This window comes from Aspergillus nidulans, chromosome II (genome assembly GCF_000011425.1).
Source record: "Aspergillus nidulans FGSC A4 chromosome II".
Taxonomy (NCBI): domain Eukaryota; kingdom Fungi; phylum Ascomycota; class Eurotiomycetes; order Eurotiales; family Aspergillaceae; genus Aspergillus; species Aspergillus nidulans.
In genome coordinates, this window is record NC_066258.1 from 2,571,131 (window position 1) to 2,591,158 (window position 20,028).

The 20,028-nt window shown below is 51.1% G+C and overlaps 7 protein-coding genes across 7 annotated transcripts, besides 1 other annotated feature; 1 reads left to right on the plus strand and 6 right to left on the minus strand.

Annotated features, from left to right (window-relative positions):
• Nucleotides 1–20,028: part of a sequence feature (contig 1.64 1..203363(-1)) that runs on past both edges of the window.
• Nucleotides 176–1,499, minus strand: ANIA_03925 (glycoside hydrolase family 128 protein). Its single transcript, XM_656437.2, has one exon. The coding sequence runs from the start codon at nt 1,268–1,270 to the stop codon at nt 431–433; it is 840 nt and encodes a 279-aa protein (XP_661529.1). The 5' UTR covers nt 1,271–1,499; the 3' UTR covers nt 176–430.
• On the minus strand, nt 3,506–5,353 carry ANIA_03924 (uncharacterized protein; the record flags this gene model as incomplete). The annotated part of the gene is made up of 2 exons (XM_656436.1): nt 3,506–5,072; nt 5,151–5,353. The coding sequence occupies 2 exons, from the start codon at nt 5,351–5,353 to the stop codon at nt 3,506–3,508; spliced, it is 1,770 nt and encodes a 589-aa protein (XP_661528.1).
• On the minus strand, nt 5,731–12,613 carry ANIA_03923 (putative ubiquitin-protein ligase E3 component (UBR1); the record flags this gene model as incomplete). The annotated part of the gene is made up of 2 exons (XM_656435.2): nt 5,731–6,323; nt 6,402–12,613. 2 exons carry the CDS (start codon nt 12,611–12,613, stop codon nt 6,056–6,058), a joined length of 6,480 nt encoding a protein of 2,159 aa, XP_661527.1. The 3' UTR covers nt 5,731–6,055.
• On the minus strand, nt 13,215–13,924 carry ANIA_03922 (cytochrome b-c1 complex subunit 9). The gene is made up of 4 exons (XM_656434.2): nt 13,848–13,924; nt 13,606–13,793; nt 13,495–13,543; nt 13,215–13,435 (listed from the first exon to the last, which is right to left on the minus strand). The coding sequence occupies exons 1-4, from the start codon at nt 13,857–13,859 to the stop codon at nt 13,373–13,375; spliced, it is 312 nt and encodes a 103-aa protein (XP_661526.1). The 5' UTR covers nt 13,860–13,924; the 3' UTR covers nt 13,215–13,372.
• Nucleotides 14,347–15,021, plus strand: ANIA_03921 (putative RNA binding protein Pym; the record flags this gene model as incomplete). Its single annotated transcript, XM_656433.1, has 1 exon — nt 14,347–15,021. One exon carries the CDS (start codon nt 14,347–14,349, stop codon nt 15,019–15,021), a length of 675 nt encoding a protein of 224 aa, XP_661525.1.
• On the minus strand, nt 15,445–17,527 carry hem14 (oxygen-dependent protoporphyrinogen oxidase; the record flags this gene model as incomplete). Its single annotated transcript, XM_656432.2, has 3 exons — nt 15,445–16,377; nt 16,451–17,125; nt 17,198–17,527. 3 exons carry the CDS (start codon nt 17,525–17,527, stop codon nt 15,574–15,576), a joined length of 1,809 nt encoding a protein of 602 aa, XP_661524.1. The 3' UTR covers nt 15,445–15,573.
• Nucleotides 18,003–19,753, minus strand: ANIA_03919 (mRNA-binding protein NAB2; the record flags this gene model as incomplete). Its single annotated transcript, XM_656431.2, has 2 exons — nt 19,149–19,753; nt 18,003–19,092 (listed from the first exon to the last, which is right to left on the minus strand). Exons 1-2 carry the CDS (start codon nt 19,568–19,570, stop codon nt 18,003–18,005), a joined length of 1,512 nt encoding a protein of 503 aa, XP_661523.1. The 5' UTR covers nt 19,571–19,753.

Here is a 20,028-nt window from a genome sequence, read left to right on the forward strand (position 1 = left end):
TCCACAGGCTCTGTGTTTGATTGACAGGAGTATTTCCTTGCTGGGTTACTCTTGACGCTCGAACCATGGTTCGTGGAGTTCTAGGTACAGTGCAACACTAACAAATAGTATAGGGTCTAGATGCGAGCCCTATTCACAATGCAAATCTACTTTTTGGAAAGAGAGGAAGAAATTTGAGATCAACTGGTCCAAATTTTGCATTTTTAATTCAACTTTTCTAAACATATCTTCTGCCTTTGCGTTTTTAAAGAGGTAGGCAGTATCGACGGCCCGGGTGTTAGGATGGATGGAAATACCAGGAAGAAGAACAAAAGCAGCAAGGTAGATACAAAAATAGGATCAAATCAAACAAAAAAGGGTATAGATCGGAGAGAAAGGTATATCCAAAGAAACGGCGCACAAGACGATCTGGTTAGATCAGATGCCCCAATCAAGAAACATACGCCTTTCCACTCACGCTCAAGCTGTTTCCACTGAGCAGATGGCCATCCGAGCACATGAAGTACGCATAGCGGCTGACCTTGTCATGTTCATCCAACCAAGGCAGCACCTCGCTCAAGAAGTCCGCCGAAGTGCTGGCATCCGCGGAGCCGGACAAATCCGAGTTGAGCGCAAACTCCGTAACCCAGGTTTCGCTGAGACCGAACTCGTCAGCCAGCGCGGTGGCCTTTTCAACGAAGGCCTTGAAGTCGTCTGCCGAGTCACCGTACCAGTGGACAGCAAGAGCATCGACGTCGCAGTCTGTACAGGAGTTCAGGAAGTTGCGCATCCAGTTGAGACCGACGTCGTCTCCCTCGCCGTTGGTGACCGCGGGCGAGACGAGCTTTGACTTGCCGGCGAAGGTGCTGATATAGTTCTTATAGTATTTGGCAGCATCGGACGAGGACATCGCGGCCTGAGACGCCATGTCCGGCTCGTTGAAACCAAGGATGTAGTTGTTTCCAGAGTTCAAGAGCGTCTGGATCGCGGCGAACCAGCCGGTGAACATCTTTGTACCCCAGAGCATCGGCACGAACTCGACATTGCTGGGGAGATCGCCCATGGTGTACATGTTCCAATCGTAGGCCCAGGAGATGGTGCCGGAGGAAGCGAGGGCCTCGACGAGGGAGGCATCGTTGTAAGCGGCGCCGCGCTTGGAGGAGGTCGTCGTGTTGGACGCGCGCTTGACGGGCTCGAGCTTGTGCAAGGTAGTGTGAGCATGGCCATGGGGAGCGGCGAGCGCAGAGCTGGCAAGAAGGGCCAGAGCGGCAAGCGACTTGAAGGAGACCATTGTGAAAGATCTAAAAGAGAGAGAAGACCGGTTCTCTGGCGATGACGATAAGGGTGGGAATGGATGAGCCTGTGTCTAGGCTAAGCAGAAGCAAAGAGAGTGATCCGGTTCAGATAGGTATTTGCAGAAAGGAATGGCTATTGACCGTGCACGGCACAGGACAATGAAAAGAGAGTAAAAAGAGAGTCGAACAGAGTCGAACAGAAGACAGGTAAAGATTGTGGTTTAGGGAAGAGTTGTGATGGGAAGAGGAGAGGGCGAGAGGGGAGGTATAAGAGCGCATACAACGAGTGGTGGCACTCCCCACCCAGGACAAGCGAGGCGCCCGCCATTCAATCAGCATCCTTTCTGGCCTGCTCCTGCTTTCTCGGTCGTTGTGTATGGGGCCACAATGGGAAGGGCGCCTGGGATCTGGATTCTGGCATCTGGATCAGTCAGAGCCGTGGACGTAAGCTGTGGGGGGTGGATTCGTGGCTGTCATTCGGTGTGTTAATTTCCTTCAGGCCATTCTCCCTTTCATCTTTACGTCTAGTGATCAGAAGAGTAAGATAAAGAATAGAGACCGAAAGAGAAGAGACAGAACTATGAGGTTCAAACTATGAGGTTCATTGCGTCTCTGGCTAAGCCAGTGCCGTTGTGGCCGTCTCATTGTACGCAGCTGAAACAATGGACAGGCCAGGAACCAGAGTGAGGTGACTGATCGACATCGTTGCAAGATACATTATTCGATACATTACTCGATACATTACTTGATACTTCAAAGTACTCTGTAAAGACGCTAGAGACTGGAATTCTAAGAGGCTTCTTTGTCCCCACTGGCTGGACTCGCAGTTCTCAGTGTGGGCTCCACTTGGAGTGCACTCCAGTACCCATCCGTACTGGCACTGTTTCCATAGCACAGTAGTCGGATATCCATAAAATGGCTCAAATATCAGGTAAACAGTTTTTTCATTTAATTTGTTTATATTTTTTTATTTTTTTGTTTTTTATTATTTTCTCTGTTTATTTTATTTAATTCTCTATCTTCAATTTTTGAATAATTTTTGATATTTAATTTTTATTTATTTTTTGTGCTTTTTTCCCTCACTCTGTCTGCTTCAGTGATCTTCTCTAAGTCTTTGTGCCTGTTCATGTAAGCGCTCTTCTGAGCAGCGCCTCGAGCCTAGACCGCAGCCAATCAGGCCAGGCAGGCCAGGCAAGCCACTCAACACCTGAAACGCGCCAAGTAAGCCACCACCACCATGATGGTCAGTTTGTTCCTGCAGCATGACGTGGTCCGCGCTACGAGTACATCCACAGCTCCAGGTTCTAGCTTCGACGAACGGACTCAGAGTATCCCCTAAGCCTCTAGGCGCCGATATATTAAATCCTCAAAAATAGATCGCGGCGGCTTGAGTGCGATCTAGTACAGTTCTGACCTAGGACCGCGCCGTTAGGTTCCAGTACTGCTCAGAAGTTCCCACTCATGCTCCCCATAGTTACGACTCACGTCGCCATGGGGTGGAATCCGCGGTCCAGACTCGACTGGGGACATGCTACTGGAGACTGATCGCCCCTTGCCACTGGTTGCAATCGAGGCAGCCCACTTTGGAAGTGACTGGGATTGAACGGCTAAAGGACTGAACGGACTAAAGGCCTGAATGCTTGAAAGACTGACCGGCTGAAAGACTGACCAACTGAAGGACTGAACGGACTAAACGACTGAAACGACTGAAATGATTGACCGCACTGAACGGCTGAACGGACTGAACGGACTGAAAGTGACTGGTCGACGGGGACTTGTAATGCAGGAACCTCTGGCACCATCTGAGTGGACACTTGCTCGGATTCGAGGGCGTCCACAGGGATTTATGTGCGAATACTGATCGGGACAGGAATCGAAGAGGTTGACTCTTGGCTTCAGGGTTGGATGGGGACCGGGCGACGGGAGAGTACACTTGTCCGCCTGTCTGATGTCTGATGCTGATGCGATTGATAGGTGATACGGTGATGTGGTCGCTGGACGGCTTGATCGCCACGATCCAGAGTCCACGTCGTCGGTGGTTGCTCGGGCTAAGGGCAGCTGTTTGTCGGGACTAGGGTGAGGCTTGAGCAGACCATGGGCTGCCTAACTCAACTTGTTAGTCTGCTGAAGTCAGACACACATAGAGTTTGCTGAACGGGGCTGACTGAAACAACGTCGTTATTGGTCTGTATCTGACTTCAGAATGCTATCAGTCTGTACGCTGTACTAGATCACTTGTTCTTCCGGCCTTCCAGCACCCCCAGCACGTCTGCCGCACTGTCCTTATTCCCCTTTCTCTTCTTGGGACCACGCTTCCTCTTGTTCCCGCCTCGCTCTGATTCTAGGACTATCCCCTCGTCATCCTCGTCATCCTCAATCCTACTGCCTCCAAAACCGTAGTCCAAGTCCATGGCGTCGAGCGCTTCGCGGCGCTGCGCTTCCTCAAGGAACCTCTTACGTCGGAGGAGCGTTTCTTTGTCCACGCCTTCTTCGTCGTCGGCAATGTGATCCGACCCCTCAGCAGCTTGTCGTAAGGCAGCGGCCCTCTTGAGCGCGGCAAGGATGGTCGGGTCCTTGGTTAGCGGGTTGGTGCGATGACGGTCACTCTCCACTTGCTCTGCTTCCTTCCCTGTACTGCCCGTTGCGAAATAGTTCCGCGGTCTTGCCGGCTCTGTTCTGGCCGCCTCCATGGTTGGTTCTTCCGTTGTCTTTTCCTTCCCGAGTTCCTGCCGTGACTTCACTTCAGCTGCCACGTCGCCTTCTTCCTCATCCGATTCGGATGAATCCTCTGACCCGTCACCGCCCAGAGGATTGTAGTCAGCACCCACGCCTTCGAAGATATCATCGTCTTCTTCTTCCGCAGTCTGGGCGGCTTTGATCTTGGCGGCAACGTCGGCCGGCACTTCCATTCCTAGAGGTTTTGGCTTGGATTCCTTCTCCTTCTCCGAGACGGGATCGCCAGCGGTGGCTGTGGCTGTGGCAGGCGCCGTGGTCCCCGCTTTATCCAGCCATCTGGTTTTCCTCTTCGTCTTGCCATCCGCGTCCGTAATCAGGAGGACTTCCCTTCGCCGGCCGTTCTCGTCCTGCTCGATGAACCGCTTCTTCTCTGGCTTCGTATCCCCAATCTTCTTGAACCGCGCACCGAGAACGGATTCTGGCGCTTGGGCAGCTGCAGGGGCAGAAGCAGCCGCCCTGCTCGCTTTCAGTTCTCGTAGAATCTCATCGCGCGTCTTTCTCTGAGTTTGAGTAGGCGCTGGCGGCGGCGCCATATTTCCCCTTTTCTTCTCCTTTCCTTTCGGCGCAGACGGCAGGGATTCACCCCCCTTTTGCTCGAGCACTTTATCAAACTCCTCATCCACGTCTACCTCTTTCTCGGGCTCATCATCAGCAGCTGCTCCTCCGTCTCCCTCTTCATCCCTCTTCTCCTTCGTCCGCTCAACATCCTCTCCGGCTTTGATCCTCCTCAGCAAATCCCAATCCAACCCCTTAACCATATGCGTACTGCTCAAGTCCCCTCCAACCCCAAGCTCCCTGCGTGACCTCGTAAGCGTCTCCTCATCAATAAGACCCTCCTTGAACTTCTCTTCCAGTCCTTTCAACTCCGCCTCGCGCTCAGCAGATTTGGCGTCCTCGCTCTCGCGTAGTCGCGCCGCGGCGCGGTCTTCATACCCAACTGGTAGCTTCGTTCCCTTGGGAGCAGCGGAAGACTTGAACTTTTTGTTCGGTGGTGGCTTCCCGTCGCGCTCGCGTCGGTATTCGGCTAGCTGCGATGCGAAGTTAGGGGCTGTCAGAGTGCGTCTAGACAGAACAAAATCAAAAGATCAGCTCTTGGATGTCACAATAAGGACAATAGATATTAAGCGTGTGAAAACATACGGTGTCATAGGGATGCTCGAGCGCATCCGCGAGCCCAGCAATGCCTGCGCTGGTTTCGGTGTCTGTCCACCGCTATCGCTCCCACCTTGCGGTGAAGCAGCGCCATGTTTTCCTGCATGCGAGAAGCCGGTCGGACTCGCGCTAGTTGATTTGGATGATCGGTTATTGTCGAGAAGTAGCCGGCGGAATTGCTCGTTGTTCATGGTGGAAAGGTGAGTGGTGCAGATGCGGGCAGATTAGGCGTTGAGGAGTTTGAGCTATATACGTGGTAGATATTGACCCGATGGAGCTAGTTCACGTGTACATTGCGAGGATGATGCTTGGACGCAAATTTGTAGAGTAGATAGGAGGTTGATGCTGCAGCTGGCAGGAACCAAATTTGCGGAGGCCGAGAGGTACCTTAGAAAGCGGCGACGTCAGTGTCGCATTCGGCCGTAGAAGCGCACTAACTTCTGAAAGCTACAAGTATAAATCGATACCAAAATAATCCCGTAACAAGTAAACCCCAAGTTTGTAGTTCATCGATTGTATGGTATTGTGTAATGTTCCAGTATTTCAGTTCTTCTACTTTAAATTTTTAGAGGCGAAAGCCGGCAATTGTTGGTTGATTATGGACATATAGCTCAAACCAGGAACTTGAGTCATCTTGCCGCATGGGATAAATACAATCAAATGCAAATCCCAATAGACAGCTGCAGAAACCGTACACCTAAACTATGACTCTTTTGCGCGCAACAGCAGCAGGAATGAGCAAATAAACCAATACTATTCAGAAAGCAAAGGTTGCCAGAAGAAGATACAAGGAAGAAAAAGATACCGTCTAATTTTGAACAAGCCATTCGTCGTCCTCGTTCCTCCCATCCACGTATACTCATGCACAAATAACGATAGATGATGAAGAGGGATCAGATAGTCTCAAACCCTCCATTATTGATGTCAGCCTCCATCCTGCGACTGATGGTCGCCGGAACACTATGCGACAACCAGACGTCGCGAAGAAGCCGATCGTAGCGTTTCTGGTTTAGCATGAGCGGCCTGTTGCGGCGGAGACCCATGTCAACTTCGCCGTGGCGGTCGAGGTAGGGGGCGTTGTGCCACGAGCCGCTCTGGTTGTGGAGATAGAGGACGGCGCATTTACGGATGTTGATGAAGAGGCCGATGTTTTTGCCGCACCTGAAGACGAAGGGTTAGTAAGCTAATTAGGTTACTAGAGTAGGGCGAAAACAGAATGCACTGGAGTTTATGACTTACTTCACAACATGCTGGTTGCACCCGCCCCATCTGGTGTTGCTATCCTGGCAACAAACGGCCTGGGAGCAAAAGATGTCTCCACAGAAGAGGCAGATGCTTGGATCGGTGAGCTCCTTCTTTGAATTTGGGCACCGGCGCCGGTTGGCGAGCTCAATCAAGCTGTCGAAGTACTTGGGTAGGCCGACTAGTTCGAAGATGGCTGGGTGCGAAAGGCTAGGCCATAGTTTGTGGTCTCCGATACGAACGCCAGCACGAGATGCGTTCCAGTGGAAGATCCAGCCTGAGATCATGGCGTCGAGGGGCTTACCGCTCTTGCGAGCAGGCTTCACTGAAGCAAATATTTCGTCAAGAGAAGGCATATTCAGAATCTTGGTTAAGCGATCCAGCTCTGACGCGCCCACGTCGCCGAAGCCTGTGCTGGGGAACTCGACGCCATGTTGCACATGAAGTAAAATGACCGCTTTTCGCAGGAAGGTTAGGGCGTAGCTTGATATGAGGCGGTGTAGAGCAATGATCACGCCGGGGGTTGCTGAATCCTCGCCCTCTTTGACATAGCCTAGTTCAGTTGGATGCGAAGACCCTATTCCTCTGCCTACGGAGTTTGCCTTGAGCTCCGAGACCACAGTGTTGAAGAACTGCCGAGTGACCTCAAACCGTTCGTCAGAAAGTTCCATATCTAACAAGTAATGCGCATCACCATTCTGGGCCAGCTCTTCCTTTAGTCCTATGGGCCAGACAATGTACGTGGTGGCAACCTTGACAATCTCAGCGACATAGCACATCTGCACCAAGTGGCGGACATCAATATCCAGGACAGGAAGAAGGGCAAGTGAACATTCGGCAAGAAACACGAACGTGTCCTTCGCGAATAGTGGCTCGATTTGGTGGACATCAGCGAGGAGTGATGTACCTTCAAAGAATGGATGGCCCACAAACAGCTGGCATAGCTTCTGGTGATGCATCTCACGGAACTCTTCCAGGGACCGACTTTGGTTTCCGCCTTTGCTCTGTAAACCACCGACTGATGCGTATGTCAATGCAGTTTCAGCCAGGACACGAAGGTGCGTCAACGTTAATTGGGGTATTTTGTCAAGGAGCGTGCAGCCTGGCTCGGATTCAACACCACGTTGAGCGATTTCAACCGCAGCAATACTGAAGCCGAAGCTCTGGAATAAAGAGTCTGTGTGAATAATATCATCATTGCCCAGAGTCTCTGGCGGATGGCTAAAGGTTGAATAGATCTGATTCAGCCGAAGGGTCTGCTTCAGCCGTGCGTAGATCTGCAGAAGCTCAGTCATCGGCGTATCACTGGAGGCCAGGGATTGTTGGGGGGAATTCGGAGATGAAAGATCATCCTGCTGTGGGAACAAGCCAGGCATGGGTAATCGCGGTTGTGGCACCAAATGCGCGGTTGAAGAGAGCGAAGACGATAACAGCTGCTCCACCTTATCCGCAAGCGGAGGTACGAGCGATCTGTGAAGATAGTCCCGGAATAACCCTTGGTACGCCTGTAATTGCAGCTCACTGTTGTCTGACAGCAGGGCGTAATTAATTTTATGCTTAGGGGAGAGAACAGATTTGACCTCGTGGTCCATGAACTCCTCGAACGACACCTTTGTGCTCAATGGGCCTGGGTACGACTCTTCCTTGCCCTTCCAGGTGATAGGGAGGAAGGCGTTACCCAGAGCCTTACACAGAGGGCAGACAAACTCCTTATGCTTTAGACGCTCCGGGTGATTACGGGCAATCTGCTGCGCATGACGCCGTTGGGTGGCCGAGTAATATACCTCGAAACACGAATAATGCATGATATGCCCGCAACCAGTTGTAACTGGACCACGCACAGTATTCTTAGCGTTGAATCCTTTGCTCAACCCAATTTTCTCGCTGATAACCTCCCCACCGGATGAGTCTAGCCGCCGAACTGTGGCACGATTTTCACCCGCAACGCCAAATGGGCGGAGATGTTCAGCGGACTTGTCTAGGCTTGAAGGTGTCTTGAGTACCTCTCGAATAAAGTCCGCATCCTGAATATCAGTCTGTCTTAGAATGCTACTCTCCTGGACCAGGGCAAATGTACCAAAAAGCCTCGAGTCATTGGTTTCTTCCTGGCAGAGGATGCAAGTGCCGCTAGGATATTTCCAGATTTTGGTCTCTGGCGTTACCTCGGGCTCAGACTCCATGTCACTAAAATCCTCATCGCCCCAATCGAAGCCTCCCTGATTGTTGAGGAAATTCTGTTGTTGTTGCTGGAATTGAGCCATTACCCTGGCTTGCCGTTCGAGGGCCTGTTTTTTCTTCAACTCCTTTTCACTCTCGGTGTCAATGGCAGGTGAGTTTGTATCGATACGATCAAATGGGAACATCAGGGAAGCCGTAGCAGAACTGTAGGTACGAGGCCGCTTTTGCCAGAGACGCTTTAGAATGTGGCGGATTCTCGGCCCACACGCAGAATACTCAGGCATTGAGGAGATCTTTTCCAGGAGACCAACAATAGTCAAGTTGCCCATTTGCGTTGATCTGACCTTCGTTAATGCGTGTGACACAAAAGATTCCGCAGATTGGTCATCGTTCCTGTCTTCATCCGTGTGGTCTTCAAGGGTAGCTGAAAGGATTAGATGAAGAACGACCTGGAGGAACGTTTCAACACGAGTAGGTGGTATCCCAGGAGTACGGTCCTTGGAAGTCATCACATAATCTAGGCACTGGTGCATAATCTGGGCAAATAGCGGAGTTCGCGTGAAGCGTGCCAGGTCGGCGAAGGCACCAGACTCCAAAGGTCGTAACTTAGGCTCAAAAACGATATCAGAAGCCTTCTTCCCTGTTTGTTTCGCCATCCATTCCCTGTAGACACTCTCGGCCTCGTCTCGTTGATTCTTCGAGTAATGAGCGCTATAAGGGTCGATTAGACTGATATATTCTGGCTTGAGTTCGAATGTTCCGCTGTCGTTCAGCCCTTCAGGTGGTCGGAATCTCGCAACCTCCTCCAGAACGTCTTGGAAATGATCAGAGTCCCGCACCTGATCGCTCAAGCGGGTTGACAGATCAGAAAATGATAGAGGCTTGAAGCATAGAACGTGTGCGATTTCCCGACTCATATTCTGGTACGTTGCCTGGTCACCATCGCCATCAATGGTGAGCGAGTGTCGATCAGTCAAGAGAACAATCAACAAAAGAACAAACTCCTCCACTACGTCAAGTATCTTTGAATCTTCGTATCCAGCACGCGCAGTATAATTCCTGGTCATCCAATCCACGACGCCGAACCTATCCGCAATGGAAGCAAGGACCCTGCTAGGGTTACACGTCACCAAGGCGGTCTGGAGCAAAAAGATATCGCGATAGTAGCCCATTTCTCGGAAAGACACCCCGCGATACTGTGACATTTGATGGCGTAGACTGAGGCCGTTGCGTACCCACATATTCGCTTTCATCTGCGCCAGCCAGGCGCACACCCTTAGAGGATAGTCGAACATTGCGAGCAGTAGGTCTTCCGGCGTAAGATCACTGTCGAAGATGTACTTGTCGTTAGCGGCTTCAGCTGCGCTGAAGAGCACTTCACGCAGCAATTCTTGGCTCATGCCACGAGCACAATCTAGCAGCCAGGAGAGAGTATAGTGGAGGGCATGGTGGAAGCTCATTGCACCTTTCTCCACAAGAAAGTCCACAACACGATGACGCTGAAACGTCCCAAGTTGATCAGTCTCGAAATCGAACGGTTGCAGATTCTTGAAATGGACGTCATCCTTGATTTCAGCCTGTTCAAACCGCTTACGTTCACAGCCAACTGAATGAACTATGGTAGAAATCGTAGCCACTGTGATAGCCCGTAGCAAATTCTGACCCCCATCAAGCTCTGGTTTCTTGAACGATTCACGGAAAACGATGCACAGTCGATTGATCTCCCGCATCAGGATTGACGCACTAATCCAGGCATCATTCTCGTACTCCACGTGCTCACCGACAGCGCGCACGTTAGGGCAGATGCCCTGAGTAAGCTTGATTAAATCGAGGAATTGAAGAACGTATTGTTCCTCAGTCCGCACACGTTTCTGTACATACTCTGACTGCAATAAGAACCGTAGATCGTTGAAGAAATGGATAAGGCGTCGATTGTTTACGGAGCCCGCATCGAAAGACAGCGTTGCAGTGGTATTGACTTCGTACGGTTCGCCCACCTGCCTGGTCGTAAGGAAAGTGTATAAGATCGCCATGACCTTAGTCAAGAAGTTGCCACGCTGTACAATCTCTTCGGTGATTGAGGGGGTGGTTAGAAGCTGCACACTCAGGTTGAGGATCGAATGATCTGGTTCCCTATCAGCGATCAAATATAGCTGTGCCAGCGCGCTATATAGGGTAGATAGACGTAGACCCATGACCCTCTTGAACTGTGGCACGTTCACCACAGTGCTGAGATAAAGATCGCGAAGATCAGTACGGGCCTTTTTCCACAATCTCAGGTCAAATAGAATCATCCAATCAAGTCGGGTGCGCTGCCATAAATCCTCATAAAGAGGCACATTTTCGCCGGTCACAGGAGCGGAGGGGCGAACTTGCCAGTAGCCCGGCGTCGTTGTCGAAGGGAAACGGCGCACGCCACGAGGAGTTTTAGGAATTGGCGTATGCAGCATGTTCCCCTGGTTGTGTGAAACTCCTTGGGCGTCACGGTTTTCACTGTGTTGTCCGCCAGAGGAAACCTGGGGAGGATTGCTTGTCTGGACTGACTCTTGCTGCTGCTGCTGCTCCTCCTGCCGCTCCTGTCGCTCAGTTTGTTGTCCTTGGAGTGGAGAGTTGAAGCCAAAAATGGTTTGGGCCATTTGCAAAACGTCCTCTGTACCGCCCATCACCATGTCTACATCATCGTCTGCAATGTCTTCGCGCAACCGAGTGAGCTCAAGTTCCATCTCGTCGTCTCCGTCATCAGCATCGTCTTGAGCCTCGACAAATTCCTCGTCAACTTCACCTTCATCCTCATTTGCCTCGTCATTCTCATTCTCTATCTCGTCATCGTCGTCGTCTTCGTCCGGGGCAACACCCTGGCCTTGCGGCGTCACACGTACCATGACGGTGCCAATAGCACGTAATCTTTCTAATAAATCCATTCCAGAATGGTCGTCAATGCCTTGTCGACCAATGTCGGCGTTGAAAGCGCCACTGCCGCGTCTCCAGGGTCCCAGGAGCTCCTCACAGACTAGCTGACGGAGTATCTGGTTGTCATCGAGGATACTACACCCGGCGATATCCGCCAGCCATTCAACAATAGTTCCGCACATCTGCTCACGGAACGTGTCGCGGGAGGATCGGATTGTAGTGGTGATCTTGATTTGTTCAATGATCTTCGACACCCCTAACAGTGTTTTGAGGTCTTTCCCATATTTGACAACGCTTCTCCCAATATCGTTCGTTTCGTGGGCTTTCGCCTTCCCATAGCTAGTCCTTTCCCGGCAGGCTCGGCTCACTTGGTTAGTGACGTCTTGCATCGTGTGCTTCTCATCATTCCAAAGGCAGAGTGCGAATTCCGGTTCCTCTTCTGGAGCATCTCCCTCGCCGTACCATCCGGCATGCAGACGAGACGCCACTTCATCTTGCCTAATCCCTTCTTCTGTCTTCGGCAGACGAAGTTGTTCCGGAGAGCACGATATCACATCGGCGAAGTAATCAAGCGCGCGGGAAATGGTCAACCTGATATTATTCACCCAATCCTCTGGGAGACGGGCACGTACGCGCTCCTTCCCTTTACGTTCCCCATTGTCTGTATGAATCGCGCAGTGCACGGGGATCCGCCACGCCTCTTCATCTCCGCAGTCGCAACAGCCGCTGTTCCCCGGTGACACATAAATCTGGTACTGATGGTTGGTATGATCGGAAGAATCAAAGCACCTACTGCAAAGGACGCAGGTCTCGTCTACTCCGCAAGTGTTGCATCGATATGTTGCCTCCCCAGCTCGAAGGATATGCCCGCAACGTTTACCGCGCGCGGCTTCTGTGTATTCGGCGCCTTCAACTGCGCCTTGAGCCTCGGCCAACTTCCACAGTCCAGCTGGTGGTCCATTCGGGAATAGCTGACGAAGACGTTCGTCGTTGTGGCCGGTCATGGAACGGAAGAGGAGCTCCAGCAGGGCTTTCTCCGCCGCGGGGCCGTAGCGGTAGTTGTGCTCCGCCGGAAGTCGTAGAAGGCCATGACCAAGAATCCTTTCACATTCTGTAAGCATCATTTATTGCACTGGTCCTAGGACCACCACGGCCGTACGGCTCAGGAAAGAGGGGGAGCGGTTGTCGACAGAGAGCGGCCAAAGCTTGATGTGGCGGACCTGAAACGAAGAGCTCTGAAGAGGGGTTCGATCGGAAGGAAGTAGTCGGCGCAGCAGTATCTGAGGATTCCCACCGTATATATATACACAGTCACAAGAATAACGCAGACTGAGAAATCGGTGTGGAGAAAAATTCCTAAGGATCAATCGGTGGGCGTTAAGTGCATCAATGCCACGGTGGGGAAGAGGGAGCTGGCTGAAGAAAACTAGCTCACGGCGGAGAATGGGCGCTGGAGTACCTGCAGGGTTTTATTAATGGAGTTCTCCGCCGCTCTAAAGCTGTTGTCAACCTTCTTGTCAGATGGGATGGAAGAGATATCCAAGAGCTTTGTCTGTGTAAGAATACCTCAGCAGCCCCGTTTCGGAATGACATTATCCATCCCAACTGTGAAAGGCGGCCGGGCTTGGCGTCTATCGCACCACTCCTCCGCGATATAAAGCATGAAATAACCACGGCGACAAACATTAAAGACTGCTACATCTACGGCTCAGAAATCGAGAGGGTAGATTAATGTCAGGTCACAAAATTCAAAGTTCTATTTGATACAAGCACCCGTACTATAGCACATCCGCCCCCACGTATCGGTGTATATGATCAGGCCTAGGCGTCCCCAAGTTATCGTAGCATTTTCGGTTTGGTAGTCGACCTCCGAGCCGTATTTACTCGTCATCCTCTTCGTCAGCCTTGGTGAGATACTGGTGCTTGATGTCCTTCCATTGACGCTATAAAGAAGCAGCCGGTTAGCAATGTATGACCGGCACGGGGCCATTCAAGTACGTACGCCACGGTTCCAGGTGTCCCAGAGCTTGTTGGTGGTGGTGTCGAAGGCACTATTAGAAGATATAGTTAGCATGCGGAAGGACGCATGGATATGTCGGACGGTGACACGCACACTTCGAAAGCGAAAGCACCGACGAAGATAGATGTCAGGTAGACAGCATTTCGGCGGATGAGTGTCCTATACGTGGTTGCAATTACTCTGGTCAGCAATGTCGGAAATACAGCAATCGTGTCATCCGCGGACGACCGGGGATGGGAAGACGTGCTGGTAGATAGAGGTAGCGAGCTAGACGGGGAGACCTGTGGTTAGCCATTGCTCTCAGTCGCATCAAAGTATCTGCCAGAGAAACTCACAGCACCGGCCATTGTGACGACGAAGACAAACAGCGAAGAATTGAGGAAGAGAGAGCGGGCGCGCAAAAGAACTCTGATGCTCACAACAGAACGGGCGACGGGGAGATCGGGTCGGATTTGAGGTTTCCAAGAGACGAAAAGCAGCGGGAATCCACGGCCCGCTGATTGGTCAACCGGGCCAGAAGAGAAATTGTGCACATTATATTACATAATGCGGACTATACCTCCGAGCCTCTTATTCTTATGTCTTCCTAGGGACCAAACGTATTGCGAAGCAAAACAGCCCCTCCGTGTGACGGCAACCAACCTACATACTGCATACAGATGATCTTGATTTGCACCATTGACACCTCAACCCTCGAGTCTTAAGAGATCGAGCTGGCAGCCCTCTCCACCTGGCTATCCTTTATCCCTTGCAGACATTGCCGATTCCTCTTGATTCATCACAGAACACAGAACACATTGCCCAGAATCGTAGTAGCCAACGAACTTAACATCAATGGCCTCACCAAACCAGATATCCAATGTTTCACAATCCGGAATCACGACTGACGCAGTCACCGGCGAACGCTACATACCCTCTTCAGTCCGAGCAGACGGCTCGAAGCGTAAGGAGATCAAGGTCCGACCCGGATACCGCCCACCTGAGGATGTGGAATTGTACAGAAACCGCGCTGCAGCTGCTTGGAAGAACCGCGGGAAAGCTGGTGTTCCTGGAGCAGAGGGCTTGACGCAGACGGGGAGCGACCCGTCAAAATCAGTTTCGGGTAGCGGCACCGCGGCCAGCAACAAGAACGCGAAAAGGCGGGAGGCGAAGAAAAAAGCAAAGGCTGGAGCTACCCTGGACGGCACCGGATCCACCACAAATGGGAAAGATATTTCTCAGATTGATAATTGGCGTGCCGGTTCGGCAAAACAGCAGCAACAGGATGCGCCTGCGGATCCTGTCAATCCGGAGGTAGAGCGGGAGAAGAAGGCTCGGAACCTAAGGAAGAAGCTTAAGCAAGCGCGGGAGTTAAGCGACAAGAAGAACAAGGGAGAGGTTTTACTGCCGGAGCAGCTGGAGAAGGTGATCAAAATTCAGGAGCTGATCCGCCAGCTCGATGCGCTTGGTTTTGATGCCGCCGGGGAAGACAAGGAAAGCGAATTCCAGAAGGAGAAGCAAGAGAAGTAGGTTTGCTAAGGGCTGAAGGTCGGCGTTTCATTTGGCACTTGCGAATCGAAGAGAACGACTTCATACTCGCCCTAAAGGCACTTATGATGCGGCGGCCTCTTTATTGCAGCGCGCTCTGAAGCTTCCTCGCCACGCTTCATATCAATAACCATGCATATGGCCGATTATAACAATTGCTTGGCAATTACTACATAATCGCCTCCCTGTAGTCCACTTTACGCAAGTGACTCGTCTGTGTCAAGATTATGGGTCAGTACTCGAATCACGACGTCCGACAATCCTCAAGAGTTCGTGCTGTTCACGTCGCAGTGTTTCGCTCACAAGAATGATCTATGGCTCAAATGAGCGAAGGACCGAGTGAGAATAGAGCTATCAAACACGACAGAACGGGGTATCTTTGAACTTCATATTTTACAGGTGTTTAAATTAAACCATCTTCTACTGCCGAATCTTTCCCTAAATGCCAACAGTAACCCCTCGTGTAACCGGCCTTGGGTCCATCCGGACTAGCATTGATGCCTTCAGGCCTGCTCTACCAGAGCCTGCATTACTCTAATTGGGATTCTTTTCTATCCCACATTTCCTGAACAATTCCTCAGATGACGCCGTTATCCAGCGAGGTTGGTAGTGGGTAATTATACCACCACCACCAAGTGAATCCGTCAGGGATGGAAAAGGGAACGGTGCTCCTGAGTATTCCAGCTCAGGGCCATATTTCGCAGCTAGATAAGCCTGACGAATGCTGTCCACCACGCCGGTACCATGCATTGAATACCACGCCCCAGCCAGAGTGACACGGTTTTTGAGCTCAGACTTAATAGACGTTGAAATGTCTTGCATACGTTCAAGATGCCCAACGGTGGGCTGAGGAATAGCATCGCGCTGCAATCGGGTGTGGGCTACTTTGGGAGAATCCAGGATGCCCAGATGCCTTTTCAGTAAGGCTTGAGACATCGAGACCGCAGTATCGTGGTCCGGATAGTCTGATTCTTTCCACCCGTCCCAATAATGGCCCCCCATCATGACTGTGAGCTTTGTGCCGGTGGCTGTGTCTTGACCTACACTAGATTCTGAAGCAAATATCACACCCAGTGCTCGCTCAGGATTCTGCGCAAAAGGTATCGACCTGGGAATCAGGTAGCCGAAACCTCGAACAGGGATCAGATCAGGATTTGAGTAATACAAATTCACAACCATAGTAGTTGTTGCGTAGTTGTGTCTCTGTAGGGCATTTATTGTTCCTGTGGGCTGCTTCTCGGGCTCCAGTGAACACTGAAGTTGTCTTGCGAGGTCGCAAGGCGGGTTGGTAGCAATGAGACGGTTGTGAACACGACTCTGACCATCTTCTACTTTTACCTGTTAGATAGACAGGTCAGTTTTTCCGCATAAATGCTCGCTTCGAGATACTCGAACTTTGAAATCAACATACAGTGAGGTTGGAGCTCTCATGATCTTGGAGAATGCTTGTGACATTTGCATGCGTGAGGACTTCAACTTTTGGTGATCGTTTCAACTCTGCAACCAGAGCGTCTGCCAGCTGACCGACGCCGTTCTTGAAAGTCAATGTACTGCTGTCCTTTGCCAGGCTTCTGAGGTAGTCTAAGTGAGACGCTTTCTTTGCTTCACTTATGAGGAGCATGGAAATGAAATCGTCCGAAATCCAGTACTGTTTCCCTTTCATCTCCGTTATACCCTTGGCTACACTACCAGACAACTCATGCGCCCGAAGCGGGCCCAGGAGCGTTTCCGCACTCAGCTTGTCAATATTCCCTGCATATATGCCTTGAAATACACTGGAAGCCAAATTGTCAGCTATTTTGGTAGACCACCGTCGTGATACAAACTCCATGACGGATTCGTCTGAAGGCAAGTTCAATGGACGCTTAACGAAGGGCTCCTTCAAAAGGCTAGGAAGCACACTCTCGAAGACTGGTTCTTGTAGTAGACTTTTCAACGTCGTTATGAGCTGAGATATTCGACTGGCCCCTTTCTGCGGCCCCGGCATACGAACGAGGCGATCGGGGTAATAGATATAGCGGTTCTGGCTCGCGGCGGATGACGTTTTCGTGATAAGCATTTCGTCTTCTAGCCCCAGCTCGGTCAACTACCAAAATTTCCAGTTGTTAGCTCTCAAACTCCAATTGAGCAAGTAGATACCCAAGGGCGCCAGCTATACCAAGTCCAAAAGTGGAAATGCAGTAATGGTGCTAGCTCGCAGTGTACGCGGTCCATATTCGAAGACAATATGCTCTCCGTCCACGTTAATTTTCTCGGATTGAATCCAGCCGCCCACGCGAGGGCCTTTCTCATAGACGGTAACCTTGGAGCATTTTGGGTCCCTGGATAATCGGTATGCGGCTGTGAGGCCAGTGATTCCACCGCCTATGATGCCAACAGTGTGTCCCTCCGAAATGGCATGCAAGAAGCGCCGTTGACCATTGCAAGGAAAAGCCAATGGTCTTTCTAAACGCTTTAGTGCAGAACTAGCGGCGCATGATCCACGCATTTCAGCGAAAATGAGTAGTAGCGAAAGTCATTGAGAAATGAAGAACATCTGGTAGGGGTAGACGTCAGGCAACTTACGACTCCGTCGGGGTGCTTGGATGTGCCCCGGTAAGATTACCGTATTTATACTTCATCGTTACTACAAGTACCATGCATCGACGCCGCAAGGGCCCGGTTTAAGTCGCAATAAGAGGCATACCCAGTGGGAAAAAAAAAATTTGTCACTAAAAGGAGCAAACTGTGTGCTTTGACATAATCTTGTATCCAGGTTCTATTTACAGGCATATCTTCTCTGTCACCCAGTCCCAGGGATATCAGTAGCATTAATGAAACAATTGACGCCTATCCCACCATTTAAAGATCGTCCTCAAAAAGCAAAAGCAGATAGTACACGTTGCCAGACCATGCAGAAAGGTAGTTTGTGAGGTATCAGAGACGGCTATGGCCGGTGCATAGCCCGAAAAAAATCATCTAGACTATGTTACAATCTCTTGTGAAGAGGGTTCCGCCCCAGTCTCTGGCTTGATGAGCTCCTCGGGGGCATCCTCGTCGTTGACAAACTTCCGCTCGCTAATGCGTGCCTTTGCTTTAGCGGAGTCTGCGGTCCAGACTTTGTCGGCAAATGCACCTCTCTGGCCTTCGGCGTGCTTGTAAGGACAAGTAGGGTTAAGACAGGGATTGAATTTGCAGGCAGTCTGGAGATGCGTGAACTTGCAGTCGGGGGTGGAACAGTCAGCACCATTGCGGCACAGCGGCATCGAAGGATGCTTGAAATGACAGTGAGGATTCGTGCAGTTAGGGAAGAACCTGCAAAGTTCTTCTGCTTGATGGGCTGATTTCACAGCTGGCGAGGGGTGCCTCCCAGTGCACTTGCGGTTTTTGCACGCCGCACCATAAGAGCACACGTCCGAAACATCAACAGGAGTACCCTCGGGGGCAGCGGGAGACTGATGCGCGAAGGGGCAGTCCTTCCTCGTGCAGCGAAGGTTGAAATGGCAAATGTTATCTGTGTTGTTTTCATCCTGGCCATTTTGCACGGCACCGTCGGAAGTCATGTCCATATCGGTGTCGTTATTTTTCGAGTCTGCACGTTGCGCTCGATTTCCAAAGGCCCCATGTTGACGGGGCCCTCTTGGGCGTTCAACTCGGTCCGACAAGGAGCGTTGTGGGCCAGACTGCTGAAACGCCGGGTTTATTGCCGGTGAGACAAAACCGGGCATGAGTTGTGCCATCATCCTCGCTTGTTCTTCAAGGAGGGACATCAGATGCATCTGATCGTTCGGGTTCATGTTCATCAGGTTGCCCGCAGCACCTGCCATCTGGTTGTTCCCCATACCCATGCCACCGCGCCCACCAAACAGCCTTCCATTACCGTTCTGGTTAAAGCGCCCGCCCCTGTTTCCGCCGCGTGAATGAGAGTTTATTCGGCCGCCACCAGTCTGGTCGCGAATACGATGCAATCCAGAATCCCCGCGATCTAGGTTTCGGTTGATCTGGTTGAGCATTCTACCCCGACCTGCCTGGCCGCCTTGACGGCCGTTGCGCATTGACTTTGGTCCCGTAGGTCTGTGTCCCGGCGACATTAGTATGATTTCAAGTCTTTTTCATCAATGAATACCTACATTCCATCGCCGGAAATTCCGGCGTCACTCATGTTCGTATCAGATGACTGGGGTCCTTTTTCATGGCCTTGCACCTGAGACGTTGTGGTCTCTTGGTCGTCAAATGACGGAATCGCTTGGGCGTTGTCATTCGATGTCTGTGCACTCTGGCCATTGATTTGCTGGTTGAAAGCGTCGACTTGCTCAAAGAGCCATCTTGAAAAATCCACTGCTTGTGTATCGCCTTCGCCTAGCCCGAGGAGATCGTTTGAGAGTTCGCTGGCAATCTGTTCCTGAGTCTTGCCATTGACGAGCATTAAAATAACGTACTCAGTCAGCGCGGAATCGCTACTATCAGAACTCCAGCCCATCTCCACCAGTTTTGGTTGAATAGCATTGCTCAAAGCCTCCGCTAGAGGAGTGCCCACCGCAACGGTAGCCATCGTGGTTGCGCCGGCGCAAGAACCGGGGGGAGCGGAATAGGGAAGAGGAAAAGAAATTTGAAGTCCTTTATCTTACGTCGTCCCTTGATCAAATCTGGATGAGAATATCCGTCAACTGATATAAAAAAGCCTGATCGACAAATTAGGGAGGTGTGGAAGACTGTCAAGGCTTGTTGATACTCGTCACAAAGCCCAAGACGAGTTCGAGATGATGAAAGGTGCCCAGAACAACTTCTCCAGCCATTTATCACGTGACTCTATATGAGTGGCGTACAAACAAGCCTTATAAGTAAGGCATCAATTTCAGCAGTGTCCTCATTTTAATACTTGACGTCAGCGCCAATGAAATCGTAGCTTATTTGAGGTCCGGACAAACAAACCTATATGTTGATATCTACGCAACTCTACAATATCCGCTCACAAAGCACCGAAGATTAAGAGTACAGCTTGGATATAGA

What these genes read in the sequence shown, in the direction of transcription:
- ANIA_03922 (XM_656434.2), bottom strand. An exon ending in GGTGCTTTCGCTTTCGAAGT is followed by an intron (nt 13,544 to 13,605) that starts GTGCGTGTCACC and finishes ATCTTCTAATAG; the next exon opens with TGCCTTCGACACCACCACCA. An exon ending in GGGACACCTGGAACCGTGGC is followed by an intron (nt 13,436 to 13,494) that starts GTACGTACTTGA and finishes GCTTCTTTATAG; the next exon opens with CGTCAATGGAAGGACATCAA.
- ANIA_03925 (XM_656437.2), bottom strand. Translation starts at nt 1,270, where the DNA reads ATGGTCTCCTTCAAGTCGCTTGCCGCTCTGGCCCTTCTTGCCAGCTCT.